This window comes from Grammomys surdaster, unplaced genomic scaffold (assembly GCF_004785775.1).
Source record: "Grammomys surdaster isolate TR1022 unplaced genomic scaffold, NIH_TR_1.0 126048, whole genome shotgun sequence".
NCBI lineage: Eukaryota > Metazoa > Chordata > Mammalia > Rodentia > Muridae > Grammomys > Grammomys surdaster.
In genome coordinates this window covers 3192157-3214567 of record NW_021620860.1, presented here as the reverse complement: position 1 = coordinate 3214567, position 22411 = coordinate 3192157, and the positions used below count along the sequence as shown (strand labels likewise).

Here is a 22411-nt window from a genome sequence, read left to right as displayed (position 1 = left end):
CCCGGTTTGTGCAGCATGGCGGTTGGTATATAGTATCCCATCACTCCAGAAATGGAGGCAGGGGATCAGTAGTTCAAGGTCGTCTTTGTCTACCTAGGGAGTTTGAGGCTAGCCTGAGCCATGTTGAGACCAGACTCAAAAACAAAACAAAATAAAAAAACCGAAAATGTCCTCTGTGGAAAGTAAGTGTTTTTGCTGTGTTTGCTCCTGTTTTTTTAAAGCACACCACTTTAGACTTACTGTATTCATAATATTTGCTGCCGGGCAGTGGTGGCGCTTGCCTTTAATCCCAGCACTTGGGAGGCAGAGGCAGGTGGATTTCTGAGTTTGAGGCCAGCCTGGTCTACAGACTGAGTTCCAGGACAGCCAGGGCTACACAGAGAAACCCTGTCTCGAGAAAAAAAATTTTGAAGGAGGAAGGAAGGAAGGAAGGAAGGAAGGAAGGAAGAAAGAAAGAAAGAAAGAAAGAAAGAAAGAAAGAAAGAAAGAAAGAAAGACAGACAGACCAGGATAGCAAAGAAAAGAAGCAATGTTCGTTCCCAAGTTCAACACATGAGCTTCACCAGATTTTTAAAAAAGTAATACTATTACATACATTTAAAATGTACAAGCCGATGATTTGATATGCATGTATGCATGGCGAGGTGGTAAGCACACAAGTCAATTAGCCCACCCGCCGCCTCCCACCCACAGGTGCTTTTACGGTGAGAATGTGTCAGACCTACTCTCTTGGAAACTTCTAGTTCTGTAATATAGTTTTCTTGACCTGAGTCCCGACTACACATTAATTAGATCCTTTTGCTCTATTCCTCCTTTTTGTTTTTTGTAGTTATTCTTGTTAAGGATTTTAAATTATTGTTTTATTACCATATGGACATGAGTATTTTGTTGTCTGCATGTCTGTACATCATGGGCATGTCTAGTGACTTCAAGGTCAGAAGAGGGCATTGGATTCCCTGGGGTGGAAAGTATAGACAGTTGTGAGCTGCTATGTGGGTGTTGGGAATTGAACTAGGGTCCTCTGGAAGAGCAGACGGGGCTTTTACCTGCTGAGATATCCCTCTAGCCTTTGTTAAGACAGGGTCTTGCTATGTAGCTGAACTGGCCTCAAATTTAGTATCCTCCCTCCTTAGTCCCTTGGAACCGGTGTTACAGGTCTGTGCAACTATATGTAACAATACCTTGCCAAGCTCACACATCACTGGAAGTTTGACAAAGATGTTTAATTACAGTATTATCAAAGATAAAGTTGATTCTGCTATTTAATGTCAACTATGTAAGACAGTCTCCTCATTTGTTCCTGTTTAAATGGACTGTTTCTCTGCCAAGGACTTTCTTAGGATGGTTACTATTGGCAGACACACACTCCCAAGTTTATGTGAACTTATCACACGGTCTGTCTTCTTGACTAACAAGAGAAACCAAGAAACCTGGACATACTAGACGAGGGAACTGAAAACAGATGGTGGTGTAGAGGTAGTGGGAAAAGGAGGCACCAAAAAGGGCTGAGATCACTAACAACATGCTGTAATTATTTAATAGTTTGCTCAGAGTCAGCCTTTTAAAACATGGTTGCTCTGTTTCTGCCCCACCCCAATCCAACAAATAAGAGTAATGTCTCTTGTTGTCAGTAACGTTTTTGGAAAGAGGTGTGTGTGTGTGTGCGTGTGTGTGTATGTGTGTGTTTATACCGTTCTTTTTATTTTATAGTATGTGTGGGAGTGTTTCACCTGCACATATGTCTGCTTGTGTTTATAATATTTTTTGTTGTCGTTAGTTATTGTTTTGCTTTTTGTGTGCATGGGTGTTTTGTCTGCATGTCTGTCTGTCTGTCTGTATATGAAGAGCATGCCTGATACGGACAGAGGTCACAATGACACCCATTTCATCTTGGAACTGAAGCTATAGACGATTGTGAGCCACCATGTGGGTGCTGTGACTCAAACCGAGGTCCTCTGGAAGATCGGCCAGTGCTGCTAACTGCCGAGCCATCTCTGGCCCCCGAATTTCTTTTTATGTTTAATTAGAAGATGAGTAACAGGAAGACTCAGGCACTAGAGCAATGCTTCCCAGAGAAGGCAGAGAGCGGCGGCAGTGGAAAGGTGCTCACCTGCCTGATGATTTGCTCGGTTGGTTGTGGCTTTGATGTATGAAATGTCCTCCACAGACTCATGTGTCCTAACACTGCGGGGAGGTCACAGGCCCTTTAAGAGGCGTGCTGGTAGAAGTAAGGCACTAGGGGCCAATCCTTGGAAGATGGCAGCCCTGGTGGTTTATGCCAAGCTCTCTGCAGCCTTGGTGCTCCCGCTTGCTGCTTGGTTCAGTGTCATCCCTCACCGAGATGGCCTAGATTCCCTCAAATCATAAACCAAAAGCAATGGTTCCTTCCTTCAATGGCTTCTTGTTATGTGTTCAGTCACAGTGCTGAGAAAAGTAAGTAAGCCAACTGTTCCACAGGAAGGACGTTTGTGCTGTTGTCAGCTGCACTGAGCTAGGTAGATACCCACCCACCTTACAGTTACACACAACTGAATTAAATGTCTGCCAGTCCTAGTGTGCATGTGCCTTACACTAGAGGACACCCTTTCTTCCCGGATGCAGAAGCCCCCTGCCTCCCACCTCTGGCTTTCCACCTCTCCGCTCCCCTTTTCTACCACCCTGGCCTTCCTTTGCCCTCTCTCTAGCCTGTCATTTTATATTCCCTTTCACCCAATGATCAGATCAGACTGAGTCTGGGAAAAGCAAACACGAGCTTCCTGCTCAGATTTTGCCTTCTCTAATAACGTCCCTCAAAGCAGCCTCTTCCCCTCTGGTCTCTCACTGTGTCCGTTTTCAGGAGTGGTGAAGAAATTATCTAGATGTGAGGCTGATCTTCCTAATGTAGCCAAACCTAATTTTAGTCATGCTGACACTGGAAGACATCATTGCCACCCAAGTATGGCCTTTCCCTGAACCTTCTGTGGTTATGAACCCTGTTGATTTGATTAAGAATTTGATTTAAAACGTTCACTTTTCCTCCTAGAAAGGCTCGGATGTAGATTCCCAAGAGGCCAAGATGAGAGCAGAAAAACATCCATCCTAGTTTGTGGTGTGGAAGTCTCTATGCCTGTTCCAAGAATTAAGGTGTAGTTCCCACGAGTCTGATGGAGTAGGCTGGGGAGTCTGATGGAGTAGGCTGTGGAAGGGGAGGATATGAGGAGAGCAAGCGTCTGCATATTGCACTCTAACATGAAGAAAAGGGGACAGGAGATGGAGAGGTTGGAGGGATGAGGGGAGGGTGTGCTTCACTTCACAAGAGCACACAGACTGATGGGAAGGGCCAAGATGAGAGGAAGGGCGGCTATCCCCTAGAGGAAAATCAATACAGAATAATGTAAGTTTCCTGTGAAGGCACTAAATAGGCTTTTGTGGGTAACCATCATAAGTGACATTGTTTCTGTTGGAGGAAAAAATGTACCTCAGGTGCCACAGAAGTGATTTACAAGTGGTCCCTTCCATCATGGCTGTTGACTACTTAAGACCTCAAGGGTTATCGGTTTGGCCAATCATTTCACAGTGAGAGGGGAGGAGAAAGTGCAAGGGCCTGCTTCATTTCTTGACTCCTCTACTGCCAGCGTGAGACAACTCTGATTCTGCCATCCAGGCCTCATCTGTTCAGGAGTGAGCGCAGCTGAGGATGCATTCCTGGTCCTGGGGTTTGGGTGGTTATAACCACAGAAGTACCGCTAGGGTTTGCTGCCCAGGCTGGTGGTGCCAATGATGCTGTGACCCACAGGAGAGGTATCTCAGTAAAGAGCCATCTTGCTCAAACTGAGCCATCGTGAGCTTTCCTTCCTAGGTCATCCTAGGTTTTGGTTTAATTTATTTTTATTTTACGTGCATTGATGTTTTGCCTGCATGTATATCTACGTGTCAGAAGCCCTGGAACTGGAGTTACAGACATGTGTGAGCTGGGAATTGAACCTCGGTCCCCTGGAAGAGCAGCCAGTGCTTTTAACCACTGAGCCATCTCTCCAGCCCCCCATCCCCAGTTTGTAAAAGGCACTTTTCTTAGTTGTTACAGCACATTGATGTGGCTTTTAAACCATTAGGAATCTTGAAAACATCAAGGGCAACTTGCTTTTCTTAAAACAAAGCCAAGCTCTGGTTGCCAATGGACTGTTTAGCCAGCTTTTTTTGCATTTGTTCTCCAGACATGGTATATTAACCAAAACTGAGATGTTCAAGTTTGACTGATCTTCACTCTTCCCTCTTGTATTTTAGGTACTGTTGGGATTTTCAGCCCCAAGGTGAGTACTCCTTAACCATAAGTAGTTTTATGTTAAGACTGTGTCCATGGTTTCGTTGTATCTTGTAAGCCTCTCCACAGAGCATGACTGGCCATTTCTGAGCAAAGTCAGTGGAGTGTTTAATTAACCTTCACCCCACTGGGCCCCCCTGCCCTGCTATTTCAGCAACAAGGGGTGCCATGCTTTGCATGGTTGCCGGATTATTTTACAGAAGCAGAGCAATAACATGCATTTTTTTTCCTTGAGTTGTGTTAGATGCCAACAGGATCCTGCAACATTCAAATAGAACACTGCCCAAGTCCATAATAAAATCCTTGGGTGGGTTCCAACTCAGCTAATCCTTCATTTGCCCCAGAAATAAATTCTCATGCGTTCTATCCTCTGTCACCGTGTCCTTCCACACAGACTGTCTGGCAGCAGAGAAATGTCAGAACTGGAGCCATGTTGGAATTCCCACTAGAACAGCGCTATCACATTTTAATATGAGCCTCGCTGCAGCCTCGCAGCTTCTAATTGCTTCCCGACCATTGTTTTCCTGCCTTTTCGTGATGAACCCAGCATCTGGCGCGATTTTGAGAAGCACACCAGACAGCTGTGTGCAAAATTAAAAATAAAGGATGAGATTAGGACACATTTGTAAAAGGTTCAAAGTTGGAATGTTTCTGAAACTTCGAGTACGCGGAGTGGGCATGTGCAGCTCCGTTCGCTCGCCTCCTTGCTACGATGGTTGAGGATGGAGGCTGCAGCGGCGTCCTGGGGGTTCCTTCTCTCAACATAGGAGACAGGGAGGTTTTCGCTTCCTCAGAGACTGGCGGAGTTTTGCGTCACGCTTATGGAACGCATTATGAATTGTTTGGCACCACGACCTTTAAACCCCAGACCATTTCCAGGACCTCTTATTGTCTTTCTACCTCTGTGTACCCCATCAAACTGAGTCTTAATGCTTCCAGGTATTAGTGTTGAGTGATGGTACTAGGTTTTTAAACTAACTCTCTCTCTTTCTCTCTCTCTCTCTCTCTCTCTCTCTCTCTCTCTCTCTCTCTCTCTGTCTGTCTCTCTCTGTGTCTCTGTCTGTCTGTCTGTCTCTCTCTCTGTGTATGTGTCTCTGTCTGTCTCTCTCTCTCTGTCTCTGTCTATCTCTCTCTCTCTCTCTCTGTGTGTGTGTGTGTGTGTGTGTGTGTGTGTGTCTGTCTGTCTGTCTGTCTCTCTCCCTCCCTCTCTGTCTCTCTGTCTCTCTCTGTCTCTCAGTGTACATGCAAGCCAGAGACTGACCTTGGATGTCTTCCCTAACTTATCTCTTTGATTTACTAAGGCGGGGTTTCCCATTGAGCCTGAAGCTTTTCTACTCTATTCCAGCTTTCAGACTGTATTAATTTAAAATTTTACTTTCCTACTTCATATTTTGTTGTAACATATTTTCAGTCTACATAAGACTTTCTTTAGAAGCCAACTTTATTTTTTAATTTTTAAATTTAATTTTTTAAAGTATTTAAAAAAAATTTTTTTTGGGACAGGGCCTCTTCATTTCTCTCTCTCTGGCTGACTTAAAATTTACTCTATAGGCCAGGACTGGCCTCAAACTTACAGAACTTTTCCCAGCTCCTGCTTTCCAAGTGCTGCCACCAAAGATGTGTGCCACCATACCTAACAAAAGCTAGATTTGATAAATATACGAATCATGTTTTAATATAAAAGTCATATGTTTCAAAATGTCATATGTTTGTTTATTTATTTATTTTTATTTTTTTAAGTTTGTGTTAGTTAAAGGCAGTCTCCTGTGTAATCACCTGACTGGCACGGCCACACCGAGACCCTAGGTGGAGTTGTAGGGAGCTATGCGTCCAGCCTTCATAATGCAGTCAGTTTGGTAGAATGTGAGACACATTCAGAGACTCGCCCTCTACTTCAGGGTTTAACAGGTGTTAACCACACCCACAGGGGGCAGGGGATGGTGGCAACGTGTTGGAAATGGACAGAAGAGGGAGCACGTTTCCTAAGGAGAAGAAAGGAATTAGTGTCAGAAGCATGATATAGGAATGTGTTGGGAGGAGAGAATAATTTTGGCCTAGGAGAGGCTCAGGATCCAAACACAGGGCACAACTCTGCGGAGTCTTAGGATAGCGGTACTTCAGTCACGCACGTCTGACACACAAGGACAGTGATCAGAAAGACGCAGAGCAGCCTAATCAGGAAGTAAACTGAGGAATGTCCAACCCAGAGCCCCAGAGCCTTGCTTCTGCTACAGATGCGGGGTGAGGGAGGGGAGTCGTTCTATCAGTTATCACTGGTGTGATGGATGGGAATCATAACTGGTCTATCCAAGGCACTACCTGGACAGGATGAAAAGAACAGGGGCATGCAAGAGACAGCTTGTTTGTTTGTTTTGAGACAGAGTCTCACTATGTAGATCAGGCTAGCCTCAGACTCCGAGATCTGTCTGTTTCTGCCTCCCAAGTGCTAAGATCAAAGGCGTGTGACCATGCCCGGCATGGCAGAAGAATTTAGAAAACCCTAGAAGACTAGGTAGTAATGGGATGATTCCAGTGTGGAAAGACAGATGTGATGATCTCATACTTTACATTGCCTAAAAAAATTGTAAGTAAAAATTTTTAAGAAATCACTTTATTTTTGAATAAAAGTCTTACTGTGTTGTCAGTCTAGATTTAAAGTAAATGCATAGCCCAGGGAGGGCCTGAAACTTGCCATTTTTCTGCCTCAGCATCTTCAGGGCCGAGATTACAGGTGTGCACTACCATGTTGAGCCTTTCTTAGCAGTGTGTTTATAATAATCATGCTGAATTTTCACATCCATTTTCACCCTCTCCTTGTTGGCCCGTTGTCTCCTTCCTCAGTGATTAATCTGTGGATGACAAACTCCTCGGGAGACACTGCACACATGTCCACTCACCCCAGGTAGGGAGACCGTGACACATCAAAGTACCAGGACCAGCAAAGTCTAGCTTGGTAAACCATGAGTCTTATTGGGGTCACTTACAGGAATATGGGTGAGGAGTTACTTACAGGAGCAGAAATGACTCAAAGATAGCTGCATCCCCAAAGCCCACTCCAGCATGGGTGACAGCTCACAAAGCTGGGAACCTGGAGCCCACTGCACAGCCTGCAGCCAGCTCAACAAGTTGGAGAACATCCTTTTTAGGTGTTTCAGTCCGTCTAAACCCCCTCCAGGCAGCTTGGCTGAGTTGAATCTTCTTCACACCCTGGTTTTTCTGAGAGTCTTGTTTGCAGCTTGGTTTATTTCCTCTGGGAGGGAGGGGACTAGTGAATCTGGTCAGTTTCAGGGACTTCCTGAGACTGTAAGTTGTAAGTTGCTTTAAGGAGCTTCCCTGCAAGGAGACATGTTTCAGTCTCATAGGAAGTTGGTTTTTACACAACATCATCTAAAAAGAAAATATAATCCTAAGAATTATTACTTTAATGTAAAGGAAACAAACGGTTTCTTTTTTCGTACTTTAAAAAATATCTATTCATTTAATCCATTCATTTTTCTATCTGTCTAATCCATTTATCTATCTACACACACACACACACACACATGCACACACGCACACACACACACACACCATTGTGGAGATCAAAGGACAACTTGCAAAAATTGGTTCTCTCCTTCCACCATATCCACTATGTGGGTTTGGTGGTTTGAACTCAGGTTGTCAGGCTTGGTAAGAAGCTAGCAAGCTTCTCACCATGCTGAGCCATCTCACCAACCTAGAAAAATTGTCTTGATGAGGTTAAATATAACCGCAGAAAAGGCTTGGTTCTAGGACTTCAGATAGTCACAATAATGCAAGCCCAGCTTTCTTTGAAAACTTCTCTTGTCTTCTTCCTCCCCCTCTTCCTGTCCCTCTTCTCTCTCTTGCTTCTGTCCCTCTTCCTCCCCCTTTTCCTTTTCCTCCTCCTCTTCCTGCCTCTCCTTCTGCCTCTCCTTCTGTCTCTCTTCTTCTCCCTCCTGTCATTCCTCCTCTCCCTTCTTCTTCTTCTTCTTTTCACCGTCTTTGTTACTGGTGTGTGGGTGACGCTGCAGATTCAGTCCAAGGCCTTGCACATGTCACAGAACTACACTCCCAGCGAAAGCAAACAAATGAACAAAAAACCAGCAACCACAAAAAGAGCATATTTTTAACTTAAATTTTCCTTTAGTTACAAAGGAAAGCTGTGAGGAGTTTTCTGTGGAACTGTTCACGCTGTAGCCATCAGAATCTAAAGATGATATTGATCGGCTGTCTAAATAACAATCTGCTTTGACCTTCAAGTTTGATGACAAGATCATCTTAAGTCACGGCACAACTCGATTTTCTTCGTTTTGTTTTGTTTTGCTCTCTCTTTTTTATAAGATGAGTTAATTATTGACAGTTTTAATGCGATAAATCAAAATTTCATGTAGAAAGTATACTGTATATAATTCAAAATGTATTGTCACAAAAATATTTTTTGAACATTAGCTGAATTTCCTATCAGGGATCCAGAGTGTAAAACAAATGTCACAACGCCTAAATAAAAAGTTTGGGCAAGCCAGTAAGACTATTACAGTCATATTTTATGTATTTGCTATTTATTTTCTTTGTTTATTTTTTGTTCAAAGTCCAGGGTGGCCTTGAACTTACTATGCAGTTAACTATAACCTTGAGTTCATGATCCTCCTGCCTCTACCTCCCAAATCCTGGGATTATAGGCATATGCCACCATGCCTCCTGGCTACAAAGGTTATAATTTCATACAGTCATCACTCATGACATTTTGGTCATTTGCAGAAATGTTCTGTCTCTTACCAGCTTGAACATTACGTTGAGGAGCCATATCAATGCTGAAGATCCTGAGAAAATTATCTAGTTTTTTTATATTTAAAGATTCATTTTGCTTTTTTGATTTATATGTGCGTGTGTGCATACACACATATGTGTGAGTACCCGGGGAAGCCAGAGAGGGAGTCAGGCATCCTGGAGCTGCCATTATAGGCAGCTGTGAATTGTCCAACTTGGTTGGAATTGAACTCAGGTCCTCTGAAAGAAGCAGCAAGTACCCTTAACCCCTGAGCCACCCATCTCCTGCTCCTCTAGTACATTTTTACAGGAACCTAAGTCTACTTAGTAAAAACTTTAACAAATGGTATTTTGAAATGCCAAGTCTCTATGTAGAAGTCATTGATCCCTAAAAATATAATTGACAAAACCAAATAAATCAAAGTATAAAAAAGAAAACTCTATTATAAAGCCACATTGAAAAGACCAGAACCAAAGGAATGTTAGCAAAGATGAAGCCACACTGACTACAGATGTAAAAAGACTTAAGTGGTTTGTCAATCAATGTGTGAGTTTTACCTTCTTCCAAGTCAGACAAACTAATTTTTAGTTTTGAAAGTGATATCTATGAGAGAATTGGGAATTTGAACATGAACTATTTTAATATTATTTTTTAATTGCTTTTAAGGACTAGAGAAGTGGCTTAGCCATTAAGAGAACTAGCTGCTCTTATCCCAAAGGTGTGGGATTTGGTTCTGAGAACCCACATAATGGCTCAGAACCACCGGTAACTCCAGTCCAGGGAAAACTACACACTCTCCTGGCTTCTGCTTGCACTGGACCATACACATATGCACAGGGTACACAGGCATACATGCAGGCAAAAATACCTATATACATCCAATCAAATAATGTTTTCAAAAAATAAACGATTTTTAAAAAAAGATTTATTTATTCATTATCGTGTGTGCGAATGTGGGCATGCGTGTGCCATAGCACATGTGGAGGTCAGGGATCAAGTCTATGGAGTGAGTTCCACTTTTATATAGGTCCTTGTGTGCATGTGTGTGTGTGTGTGTGTGTGTGTGTGTGTGTGTATGCATCGACACATCAAACTCAAATCACTGGATATGCCCAGCAAACACCTTTACCCACTGAGATGTCTTGTCAGCCCTTGCTTTGTCTGGTTTTGCACAAGTTTATAATCCTTATGTTGAGGATGTACAGTGCTTGCCTAGTGTGGCTCAGGTTCTGGGTCTGGTCCCCAAAACTGCCAACAGGAAACCTGTTGAGGTTTATTAAAAAGTAAAGGTTATTTTATTTCTATCACAAGGCCCAGTAGATCATTGCAAAAGTACATGTAGCTAGATGCAAAACCACACAAGCAATCACTGCTCTCTCTCTTTTATTTCAAATTCATGCTTTAAGTGGGAAGAACATGGGTCTGAAGCAGATTTGAATTGGAGTCCCAGGTCTTCAGAAAAGCTCTGTGAGACTTGGCAAGCCCTTTAACCTCTTGAAGCACCGCTTTGCTCCTCTACACAGTCTCGCTATTACGGACTTCGTGTCATTGTGAGTTCTAATAACATGATAATCCAAGGACGGCGTCTGCTGTGAGGTAGCAAGTGGGGCTTTAAAGAGACAACACGGATTATTTTATATATATCAAAATAAAGCTAAGCGTGAAGATGCATGCGTGGACCTTTAATAATAAATATTTCTTGTCTTTCCATATAACTGATCCACTCCAGCTGAGCCCTACCCTGGGACCCTGTAAGCACACCTATGCATCTGTGGGTTTATAGTCGTAAGGCAAGAGAACACAATTCTTGCCAGTAAGCCTATAGTGAGCGTTCAGCTGACAGACTTATTGCTCATACAACGTCTGAAGCATGTCGAATGAGACCATGAACATAGCTTCACTTCTTATCCCTGACCACCACATACTTGAAACGTGTAGCTCTGACAACTACAAGAAGCAGAGCCGGAAAGCAGGGAGGAAACACCATCTTTACACGGAGGGGTTGGGGGTAGGATTACCTTTGAAGTCTTAGAGAAGTGTTTTTGAATTAATGGAGTGCGCAGTGACTTGACTAAGTTCTATTTATGAAAATGCTCTTTGCCTTCATGCCAAGGGGCTTTAAGCACAGTCTTAAGAAGGATTTATACAAAGAAACACGGTCTAAATTTATGATGTGTTTGCAAATGTAAGAAAAAGTCTGCATTTACAGTATTTGTAATTTATTGGTGAGTGTCTTTCTACCACTCTCCCTGGAATGCTGGTGTTTTATAAACACAGGCACTGGTTACAGACGTAGACTGTCCTAACCTAGGTTACTTTTTAAAGGGGACTCCTCTAACCTGTTTTCTATGTCTCTCGGGGGATTAATGTGCGAAATATGCTCAGGACTAATGCCCCTGCCTTTGGCTTTGGCCCAACCTTTTAGCATCAACAGTCTTGACAGGAGATTTTATGCTTTGACTTCTTTCGGGCACTCCCCCGCCTTTCCATATTAGCTGCATTTTTAACACATTAATCTGTAGGAAGCGGATACACACATATGCTGGCTTTGAAGTTAGTACTTGACTTTGATATCTTTTCAAATATTTTCCTTTCTTTTGTATCTACTGTTCAGGTTTCCGAGTGGAATCATTCGCTTTGAAATTAGTATACTGATTGTTTGGTGATTGACTCACTGTCCAAGATAATTGGATTTTTTTTTAAATGAAGATATATGTCTTTATGTGGACAGAGAAACAATCTGCATGCCCGGTGCCCAGGGAGGATAGACGAGGATATTGGATCCCCATATGTAACTAGAGTTACAGACTGTAGTGAGCCATCATGTGGGTGCTGAGAATTGAACCTGGGTCCTCTGGGAGAGCATCATGTGCTCATAACTGCTGAGTCATCTCTCCAGCCCCATCCTGTTTTCTTTTTTGAAGTTGATACTTTCCAAGATTTTTGTATTCCTTCTATATGTGTATTCTGGAGTAGAAAATATTTAGACAAAAAAAAAAGTCCCAAAAAACAATCAAACAAAAACCTAGCCTGATACTGGAAAGAAAGCTCAGCAGTTAAGAGCACTTTCTGACCTTGCAAAGAACCCAGCTTTGGTTCCCAGTATGCCATCAAGAGGCTCACAACCAGGGTGGCTGAGGTGTCACTAACAGAGGAAAAGGACATTTATGTTATGGGCAAGGAGATTTATATGATGCATAAAATCAAACTTCCAGTTACTGCTGACTCTACTGAGGTCAAGAGGGGAAAAACCAATCTTGCGAACCCTCCTTGCCTTTGTCAGCTGATCTGAATGTAATACACACTTGCAAGCCTGGAGAGGTTACTGATCGTAACTCATCTCTAAAAAGATGTTTTCCGGCCAGATGTAGTGTTGCACACCTGCAGTCCCAGTGCTTGGGAGACTGAGGCAGGAGGTCAAATGTTCTAAGCCAGACTGGGCTACATGATGAGATTGTGTCTCCATCCATCCATCCATCCATCCATCCATCCATTTATCTATCCATCCATCCATAAATATCTTCCTAAACTTAGAAGTTTTAAATTCTACATCTGTCTGTCTGTCTGTCTGTCTATCTGTCTGTCTTGTCTATTATCTATCTGTCCATCTGTCTTCCTATCATATATCTATCTACGATCTATCTGTCCATCTTTCTATCATCTTTCTATCTACCATCATATCTATTTATCTATCTATCTTTCCATCTGTCTGCCTACCATCTATCTATCTGTCTGTCTGTCTGTATCTATCTATCTATCTATCTACTACCTATCTGTCTGTCTATCTGTCTGTCTCTATCTATCTATCTACCATCTATCTGTCTGTCTGTCTGTCTATCTGTCTGTCTTGTCTATCTATTATCTATCTGTCCATCTGTCTTCCTATCATATATCTATCTACCATCTATCTATCTGTCTGTCTGTCTGTCTCTATCTATCTATCTGTCTATCTATCTATCTACCATCTATCTATCTGTCTGTCTGTCTGTCTGTCTGTCTCTATCTATCTATTATCTATCTGTCTGTCTGTCTGTCTGTCTCTCTATCATCTATTTATCATCTATCATGTGTCTAGTGTGGATGTGTGTATTCATCAATTGTTGTTATATGCATATGTGTATATCCATATATATTCCTAAATATAACCATCTTGGTCTGTACAGTGGTATGTGTATGTTTCAGGGCTAACCATTTGGTGCTGAAAACCAACTGGTGTGCTTTTCCCTGAAGAGGACCATTTCTTCCGGTCTCAGCGTTCCTTAGTTGCCTGCAGTTCTTTGTGTAGGGTTGAGGCCTTATATTATTTTTTAAAGTCTCTCAAATAGATGGGTTCCTGTGGGGTACTTTCCTGTCTAGATGATTGACAGCCCATTTGGATTAACTCTTAAGAGATCAGACAATGGAATATTCTTTCCTTTACCAGAAAACCTCTGGCTGTGGGATAACCAACTGATGCCTCTTACCCTTAAAATTTATACACTTTGCTTGTGCTAATGATACCTCAGGAAAAAAAATATGGAGATGTTCCGTATGAAACTTCTGGTTCAGGGGACTAAACACAAGTTAACAATGCTGTCTGTGAGAGGGCTGGCTTGTTAAGGACACATGTGTGTTGCTGCATGCATGAGCAGGAATCTCTGTTTGATTTTGGCAGGGGCATGGGAGGCGGGATCTTGTCAGTTTTCCATTACAGCCTTGGTGCTTACTGAAGGTCTGCATTAGTCACAAAGATAACCCACCTCTCTACAGTATGTCAAGAGCTGCTTCACACTCCCAGCTCCTGACTCCCACCCACACTCCGTCCTTACTGTACGTTCTTTCATCCTTCTCCTTTGGGCTTAGATTCAGCACGAGCCTAAAGAGAATAATATCTCATTCTTTTTAAAGGTGATTGATTTATTATTTTTATACATGTGTATGAGCCTACATCAATTTATATACATATGCAGGAACCCACAGAAGGCAGAAGAGAGCATTATATCCCCCTGCAACTGGAGTTACAGGAAGTTGTAAGCTACCATGTGGGTGCTGGAAACCAAACTCAGGTTTCCTGCAGGGATGGGAAACGCCGTCCCTCCAGCCCATCTCATTCTTTTTTAGCAAAAGACACTGGAATTGAACTAGCTGGACAGTTTCAAGAAATGTCTTATGTCATGGAGCATTATAGACCCTAGAATGAACCAGGATTACAAAAAAGCAACAGTGACAAAATGTGGGCTTCTATGTTTTCAGCTAATTTTTCTACTAGGATATTTAAAGGAGACATGCCAGGTTCCAAGCTGCCCGTAGGTGTGGACCACTTGAGTTGTTTTCTGTGTTGCAGGATCAAAGTGCCCACAAGTCAACACAATTGTACAGAAAAGGCTTTAAAAATTCATCATATTGATCTGACTAAGCCTAACATAGTTGTATTACAGTCTGTGAGCATGGAATCCTTGCAAAATATATTTTAAAACCCATCCCAACAATGAAGAACAATAAATTTGAACTGTGAATGAGGCTACTTCCTTCCTGGTCACATGTGGCTTCATCAGTTCCTGTCTGCATGTGGAGCAGAACCGCTTCTGTTACCACAAATAATGATAATTTATATTTTGATTACTATCATGAACTCACGTTGTTGGCTGTCATTCAGTATTCTTTGCCTTTGAATGGTGGTTGTGATTTATAAAGCATGCAGCCTTGGAGTTAGTAGATCAGGGTGGAGATTTAGAATCAGACAGGGTGGGGTCAAAGTCTGACTTTGCCACTTCGAGTCACTTCCAAACTTTGGGTAACTTGTCAAGTTGTTTTATTTCTATATCACAATTTCTTCATCTGCGTCATCTTTGGGATAATAGCATGTCCCAGGGTTATACATGAAGAGCCCAGACCGGAGCCCACATAAAGTTCAGAATACAACAAGTTGTTCCATTTAGTATTGGAGCCGACTGTCTCTTGCAAATCAAAGCATACTGAAATGAAGTTGAATAGCTTACAGTAAGAATGAAGGACAGGATAGAGTGGTCCAAAGAAAGCATCCACGGCCTTTATGGTTGCCTCGATGCTGAACTATCAACACATTTGTCTTCCAGCATGTTTATCTGTGTACCGCCAAATGCAGGTTCACATGGTTCTGTTTTGTTTTTTTTTTTTAAAAAAAAAAAATTCTGTCAAGATCTCATTAGTAATAAAAATATTCTAACTCAGCAGGTTCCATTTTGGTACCAGTGAAAACAACAGCGGTCGGTGGAATGTGTTAGTGTAAAGCTGGAACAGCCAATGACAGCCTGTAGCTTGCTTTATGAAGTGTGTGTTGTCACATATACAATTATCTCGTGTCTGTTGCTGCCAGCCCTCCAGTTAATGTCCAGGAGCTGTGCCCTTATTCAAAAAAACCTAAGCAGGGTTAAAGATCTCAGCATTTTCCAGAAGTGACAGGGGCAGGGGCAGCAGAGTTTATATTGTGTGTCTGTGTGTCATCTGTCTGTCTGTCTCTGTCTCTGTGTGTGTTTTTCCGTCTGTATGTCTGCCTTTGTCACTCTCTGTTTCTGTCAGTCTGTCTCTCTATTATGTCTGTCCTCGATTCTTTCTTTCCCTTTTTAAAAGAGCTGTGTTGATGCTACGACTGCAGCTCACCCTACTGGCTAAAATGAGAAACTGCACCACCAGCTTTCTTAAAAAGCGGGGGAGGGGCTACTTCGGAAGACGGGTCTTAGCCACTGGCTTGGTGGGGGGGGGGGAGGTATTTTCGTTTCCAGTTTTCTGTTGACCGGTTTGGCTCATTTGAGAGTATTATTAATCTGTGCTGTCCTTTGGATCGCTAGATTCACAGGTGTTTTGTAGTGATTGTTGTCCGAGTGTCAATTTGCTTCTATTTCTCATTATTTACAGCACTCATTCTAACAACGCCATTCTTAGTGTGGCCATGTAGGTAGAAGAATTCTCAAGATAGAGAACTTGCACTCAGAACTTAAACTCAGGCTACTTGTACATCGAAGACCTCGTTGGAACAACTTTTAAAAAGAATAATAAACGGAAGCTTTCTTCACCTGGATGGCTCTCATTCATTCTGCAGATTTCATGGCATTTGGTACTGTTACACTCACTGCTGGGGCCTTGGAGGCGAGGGGTGAGGGTGGCGAAGAATATTTATACATTGAGTTATGGATAGATAGAGGAGGAGGGGAAAGATGAGCAAGAAGTCAGACTGTAGAGAACAGAGAAGAATCTGAGACCTTCACTGTATGTGGATTAATCACAAGAACCAACCACGCAAGTCCAAATGGATATTTAGGAGTCGGTGAAGCCTCGCAGATGTTCTGTGGAAAACATCATACATTTCCTAATGCACGAGTTCGTGCAAAATGGTATGTAATTTACACTGCAAGTATTGACAGGTTCCCCTCCCCCACCCCGACTTTGGTGTCACAGGTGTGCTTGGTAATATATTCACATGCGAATAACAGTTCACATACCCGGTCACATCTGCATGCAGCATGTTTCTTTAGATCCAGAGGCTTAGGTGAGTGGCCACAGTAGGGAGCGGGCACTGCCATTCTGATGACACTGCCAGTTCAGCTTTGGGACCTGCGTTAGTGTTAAGTTGGTCTGTGAAGGGCTTGGCCATATTAATGCTACCAAGGATGAAAACTAACTGGATTTGGATCAGGAAACTTTATTTATAGCATTTTAGTGAGGATTTATTAGTTTAAAGAGGGAGCCACATGCCTCGTGGGTTCTTAAATATCAAAGGGAGCAGGAAGTCCTCATTCGCTTTTAATGTCAATAGCAATAACAGCAAAAACCAAAAACCCACCAAAAATTACAGTCTTACACTAGTTCTTATTTCTGTATATTATCCGAAGACATGCACAAGAAAGTCATAGCCAAGCCCAGGATGCTTTAACCTGTGTGACATGTAGTTGCTTACAGGCGACAGACTTTACAACAGCACACTCACAATTAATTGGAAGAGAGATAAACAAACGGCAGAGACTTACGCTGACATGAGAAAGCCTTTATCTATTGAGCAGAAAACATGTCTTTATGGTTTGTGTTATTTGGTTTTGTATTTCATTGCATTTTTTAAATGCTCAACCTGTTTTTTCTGTCTCTTCTCAATCTCTTTGGTAAAATTGTCACCGTTCTCTGACTGTGTCCCCAAATAGCACCTGCAAGTTCAGAACTGGCCTCGGTTGCCAAAAGAGTTACGAGAGACACATCATGGTCCATTTTTCTCCGATTCCATTTGGAATTGAGTTAGTAGACAAAAGTTTTTTAGCAGCTTAACTCACTTCTCCATAAAGTTTATGGAGCAGCAACAGCTGGTTGAATCCAAGGCAGCAAAAGCCAACTTCTAGTGGCCAAGCCATTGTTCTGAATTAAGGGAGAAAACTCATTAGCTGGTGATGAAAACACAGAATAAAAAACAAACAACACAGAAACCCTGGCAAATAATTACCATACACCTGACACAAAGCTATTTCATCTTTCTGCTCCAACCTCAGAAATTCCCAACTTATCACTCTACGAGGCATGAAAGAAATTGAGTCAGACTCCCAGAAAAGAACAATAGAGAAATCACCCCCATGATGGGCCCTCCACACAGGTGCCCAGTGGAGGACCTGTCACTGAATGCACTAAAGGACGACGGAAGTGCCCAATTCTTATGACACTTAGAACTGAGGAACAAATTACCAGCTAATGGCAGGTGAACCCCTGATAGAGTTCCCCTAGATCTTGTTTAGAAATACAAAAGGAAAAGGCTGAAGGCCGCTGAGGTGATTAATGGAGATATAGTGTGTTCGAATATCTATCTGTAGAGAAATATATTGATTCTGAGTGAGTCGCAGTGGGAAGTGTGTCTCCAGTGGCAGTGGGGCTGGCCTGTGAGAAAGCCACCGCTAGGCAGATGGGATTCAAAGCCCTAATTGTTCAGCTGCTGAGAAATGTCTGTCACTGTAGCTTGTGATCATTTATGTCTGATCCCACTGGATCCCAGTTGGAACGGGGACTGTGAGGGCTGCCGACGAATCCAGAGAATTCGAGTGGCTACGCTTTAAGGAAAAACTATGCCTTTTAACTTAAGCCGATCCTAAATGACCACAGTAATTGTCGGTTCTATAAAACTTTCCACCCATGCATCTCAACTAGTTGTAATCATTTTAATTACACTGAGCATCTATTTTTATGCAGCGTGATAGGCTCGATTCTGTGCGAGCCCAAGGGAGGTGAGCCACTGGATATAACAGTAAAACACTTATGGCATTGTCATCGGGAACTAATCACATTTAAGTATAAGGCATATTTCTCCATGTTTTTCTCACTGGCAGCTGTCTGTCATATTGACGCAGGCTTTGTAGGAAGTGTTGAGCTGTAATCCTTCCTTGCTGCATATGTAGACGGGCACAGGCTGGCACCCAGCACAGTGGAGTTGCTTAAAGTCCACCTGTGTAACTATTCCCAAACCACTGGGATCACACGGAAGTGACTGTACTTCCGACGTGAATAAATCAAGTGGCAGCTCCCGGCAGGTGTTGAGCTGTGAATCCAGTCTATGTACTGGACTGGATCTTGGAACACAAAGAAAGGCAATAATGAAGAACTCCATGGAGTACAAATAAAAGTTGAATGTACCAATATTAATTTGTTGGTTTGGCAGATAGATTTCACTCACGGAGAAGCTGGCGCTGAGGGAAACTGGAGGAGGGCTGTTTACAAGCTATGTCATATCTCCACAACACTTTTATAAAACTTATTTTAAGGATGCGCATGATGGCTCATGCCTTTAATCCCAGCACTTGGGAAGCAAAAGGTAGGAGAATCTCAGTGAGTTGGAGGCCATCCTGATCTACACAAGCAAGTTCCAGGATAGCCAGGATTACACAGAAAAACCCTGTCTCAAACAAAACAAACAAAAATGCAAACAAAATCACCAGAAAACAAGAAACAACTTATTTTAAAAATTAAAAAAAAAACAAATTTTACAAACACAAAGCAAAAACAAAAACTACCCCCTGATCATCATATTTTTTTAGATGTTAAACTGGAGAGGGACAGGCTCTTCCTCTTGGTGGTCCTATCAGGTATACGAAGCAAGCAGAAAACTACCTCTAGAATGATGGTCGAGGAGAGGTGTTCAGTATACCCTCTAAATGTTAAATTTTGCTCAGAACATATGCTATTTTTTAAAAAGTTTTCAATTTGCCTCCAAAATGAAAACCCCTTTCCTTGCTGCAGGTCAACGTACAAGTTTCTAGCCGGGCAGCTCATTTCCATCCTTGTTGATAATGTGATTTCAGTGGCTCTGCCATGATGTAAAATTTGAGTGTTTTAACCCTCTGTCCAGTGTCTGAGGTTTTTATTGGATAGTAGTCACACGGGGATGCTTAGATGCTCGAAGCCTGGGAAACGTTTCATCAGGCTTTAGGTGGTCATGCTGTGTCAGGTAAAAGAATCTTTTTTTTTTTTCCTATCATAAACTCTACAGTTTATTCTAAAGTCCTGTGCATGCAGATGTTGTGGGCAGTCGAGGGCATCTGACCACTGCTGAGCATACGAAGACAAGCCTGCTTTGTGGAAAGAGAAGGCCACAGTCATTTTTTTATTTTAATCATTTTATCTCCTCCCTGTCCTCGTAGTTTAATTGTAGGGAATAAACCTTTAAAGGCAGGCAATATAGATTCTTCGCAGGTTGTTTGGTTTCAGTGCTCCCTGGTTGGAATCCTGGGCCAAAAAAAATGCTGCCGTGTTTACTGAGATTAGCACTGGTGATTTCCTTTGGAAATTAGTATCTGAGAGAATATTAAATTCAGTTGAAAAATCCCGTTTTCATGTTTGTGAAATGAACCGAGCAGCTGTCGGTGCCTTTTCACCAGCAGGCCTGTACCTCTGTTTAGGGGATTTTTTTTTTTTAAGGAAAACAATTTGCAGTGCTTTCATTTTCTTCCGGTTTCCGAGTGAGCAGACATCCTCCGCCTGAACCTTTTAAAGTATCATAATAGCACTGGCCACTTCTGCAAAATACAATTCAACGTAGGCCGAAAACACCCAAAAGAGATTAGCCATGTTTTAATTGCATAATTCAGTATTGTATATACATTACCTTTTATCAAAGTCATTTTGCAGAACAAATATTACCTTCCTCCGGCTTTTGGAGTCCCTGGGAGAGGTTGCTTTCAGGCTGTAAACCAGAATTACAAGAGCGAACTTTATTAAGGTTGCAAAACAAGTAGTGATTTAAATAGGAATAGAATCCAGTCTGGGTTCTTTCTGTTTACTGCTCTGATTTTTCCAGGGTAGGAGAGAGTATTGACCTTGCTACATTATATTATGTAGAGAAGATTAGGCCTTTGTATCAGTCCTTCCATTTCATTTAGAAATGGAAAGAGAAAGAGGCCTTCGGGGTAAAGGTTGTAATTCATGGAGATATAAAATATATGAAAACAAATTTATACAGCTAGGTTTTCATTTTAAATGTGACAGAGAAATTACTTTTTTGTAGCGAAAGGTCTTCCCAAGCAAGGTTACCAGTTGCTTAGTACTAGAGGGAGGTGGTGACGTGGAAGATTTTGCACACAGGTAAGTTGGTTCTTAAAGTTGGTTCTCTGTTTGTCTCGAGCTAGTGGGAGTGGGCATGAACATCACGTAAGGGATGTCGCCATCTTTGCAAGCACCCGAAGACACCTGTAAACGTCCATATCAAGATGTCCAGTAGATGACTTGATTTTCTTTCTCAACCCTCAGGAGGTGACCTTGGCCAGGACGGCTCTGACGACACTCTGAGTGGGACTCACGGCCCACCCCTTGCATCAGATTATCAGGACGAGGGTGAGTGTCACCTCTCTGGCTGTTACTGCCTTTCCTGGGGCCCTCTCTGCCTCTTGTCACTTTGTTCCCAGCGATGACTCTTCTGTGTCCGTGATCACTGATTTGCAAAGAACAGCCACTTGCTTCGTTGTGGTGTTCATCCCCTTGGGTAATTCAGTGCTCCCACAAGTTAAGGTATTTAGAGAAACACTAATTTCAGGGGGAAGACATCCTTGTTGATCTTTGTATAAAGCAGTAGCTCACAAAGGATGAGGGCATTTTCAGACCACAGGGCCCAGTTTTTTCACCCTTTCAGATCTTTTGGCTTCACTGAGATGCATGAGAGTTGGGATCCATACTCACAGAAAATTGGGTTATTAATTTATTGTGAGGTATCTGAGACCTTTGAGTTTGTTTTCACCTGAACTCACACACTTCTGACTAAAACTGGTTTTGTTCAAGAGAAAGGCAAGTGAACTCAATGCAAACCTCCCAACAACATCAATTTTATTTGAATTTTTGTAAGTTGGAGGACTTAAAGAATTTTGTTGTGATAAACATTAGAGAGAGAGAGAGAGAGAGAGAGAGAGAGAGAGAGAGAGAGAGAGAGAGAAGGTAACACATAATGCAAAAATATCCATGATTTTCAGATCTATTAGTATAAAGATTGCAGCCTGGTGGCTGCCAGATTCTGGTGCAGGCTTAGATTTCCCAGGGGTGGGAGGTTGCTGGGCTCTACTGGCATCCGGCCACAGGAGCAGGAGGTTTGAGCATCTCTGTGTGCACAGTGTTCTTATCAAACTCTCTCATGCCTTTCCAGTGGGAGGAAAGGCTGAAGATGTTCCTGAACCAAGTAGTAAATTGGAAACTTATTATCCTTGGGGCTGGGGATAAAGTTGGTAAATTATTCCTTGTTTCTCTTTATGGATCCATATTCTGTTTCTTTTTTTTTTTTCTGCTAAATTTCAAGAAGGCACAGTCCCTATTTTTTCTCTCTTTACCTAGTCATTGTTTGCGCTTTCTTTCAGCCGGTTCTGAAGAGGCTTATATTTCTCTTTCATTGCACTGATGCTTTCCACCTCAGAGCAATGGATCCAGTTGCACAGGAATATTTTTGTCTTGCTTGAGCTTCATACGGTAGTGAAGCGAGTGGTACCCACATGTTCAAAGCTGGTGCTGCACTAGAAAACACTGGGCTGAAAGCTTAATAATTACCTTGGTTGCTGGCTAATAATTGTAGAAAATTAACAGTGCAAAACGTGAAGAAACTAACCTTTCATTTGGTTTTGATTAATCTAATGCTTGACAGAATCAGAACAATGGTGCCTCGTTAATTCATAGGTTACCTGCTTGGTATTTCCAGCTTTCCAAAATACAGCTGAGAACACAATAAGTAAGCCAGAAAGACCTCGAAGGGGAAATAGATGTCGATGAATTCCAATGCTTGGCTTTCTTATCCTTGGGAGTGACTCCGAGGCCCTCACTGGGGGAAACCCTTTCTTTCCTTAGGAATTTGTATCACAGTTTCTTAGGCCACAGTAAGGCTTCAAATC

General features: G+C 42.3%; 1 protein-coding gene across 3 annotated transcripts in view; it reads left to right on the top strand.

Annotated features, from left to right (window-relative positions):
• Nucleotides 1-22411, top strand: part of Skap1 (src kinase associated phosphoprotein 1) — a 295894-nt gene that overhangs the window by 54759 nt on the left and 218724 nt on the right. For 2 of the 3 annotated variants that reach the window (XM_028754983.1, XM_028754982.1), the window contains exons 3-4: nucleotides 4264-4289; nucleotides 20796-20879. In XM_028754983.1, coding sequence (XP_028610816.1) covers nucleotides 4264-4289; nucleotides 20796-20879 — 110 coding nt within the window. Of the gene's footprint in view, nucleotides 1-4263; nucleotides 4290-16328; nucleotides 16418-20795; nucleotides 20880-22411 lie in introns of those variants that run through there. The other variant, XM_028754984.1, reaches the window with a different exon arrangement.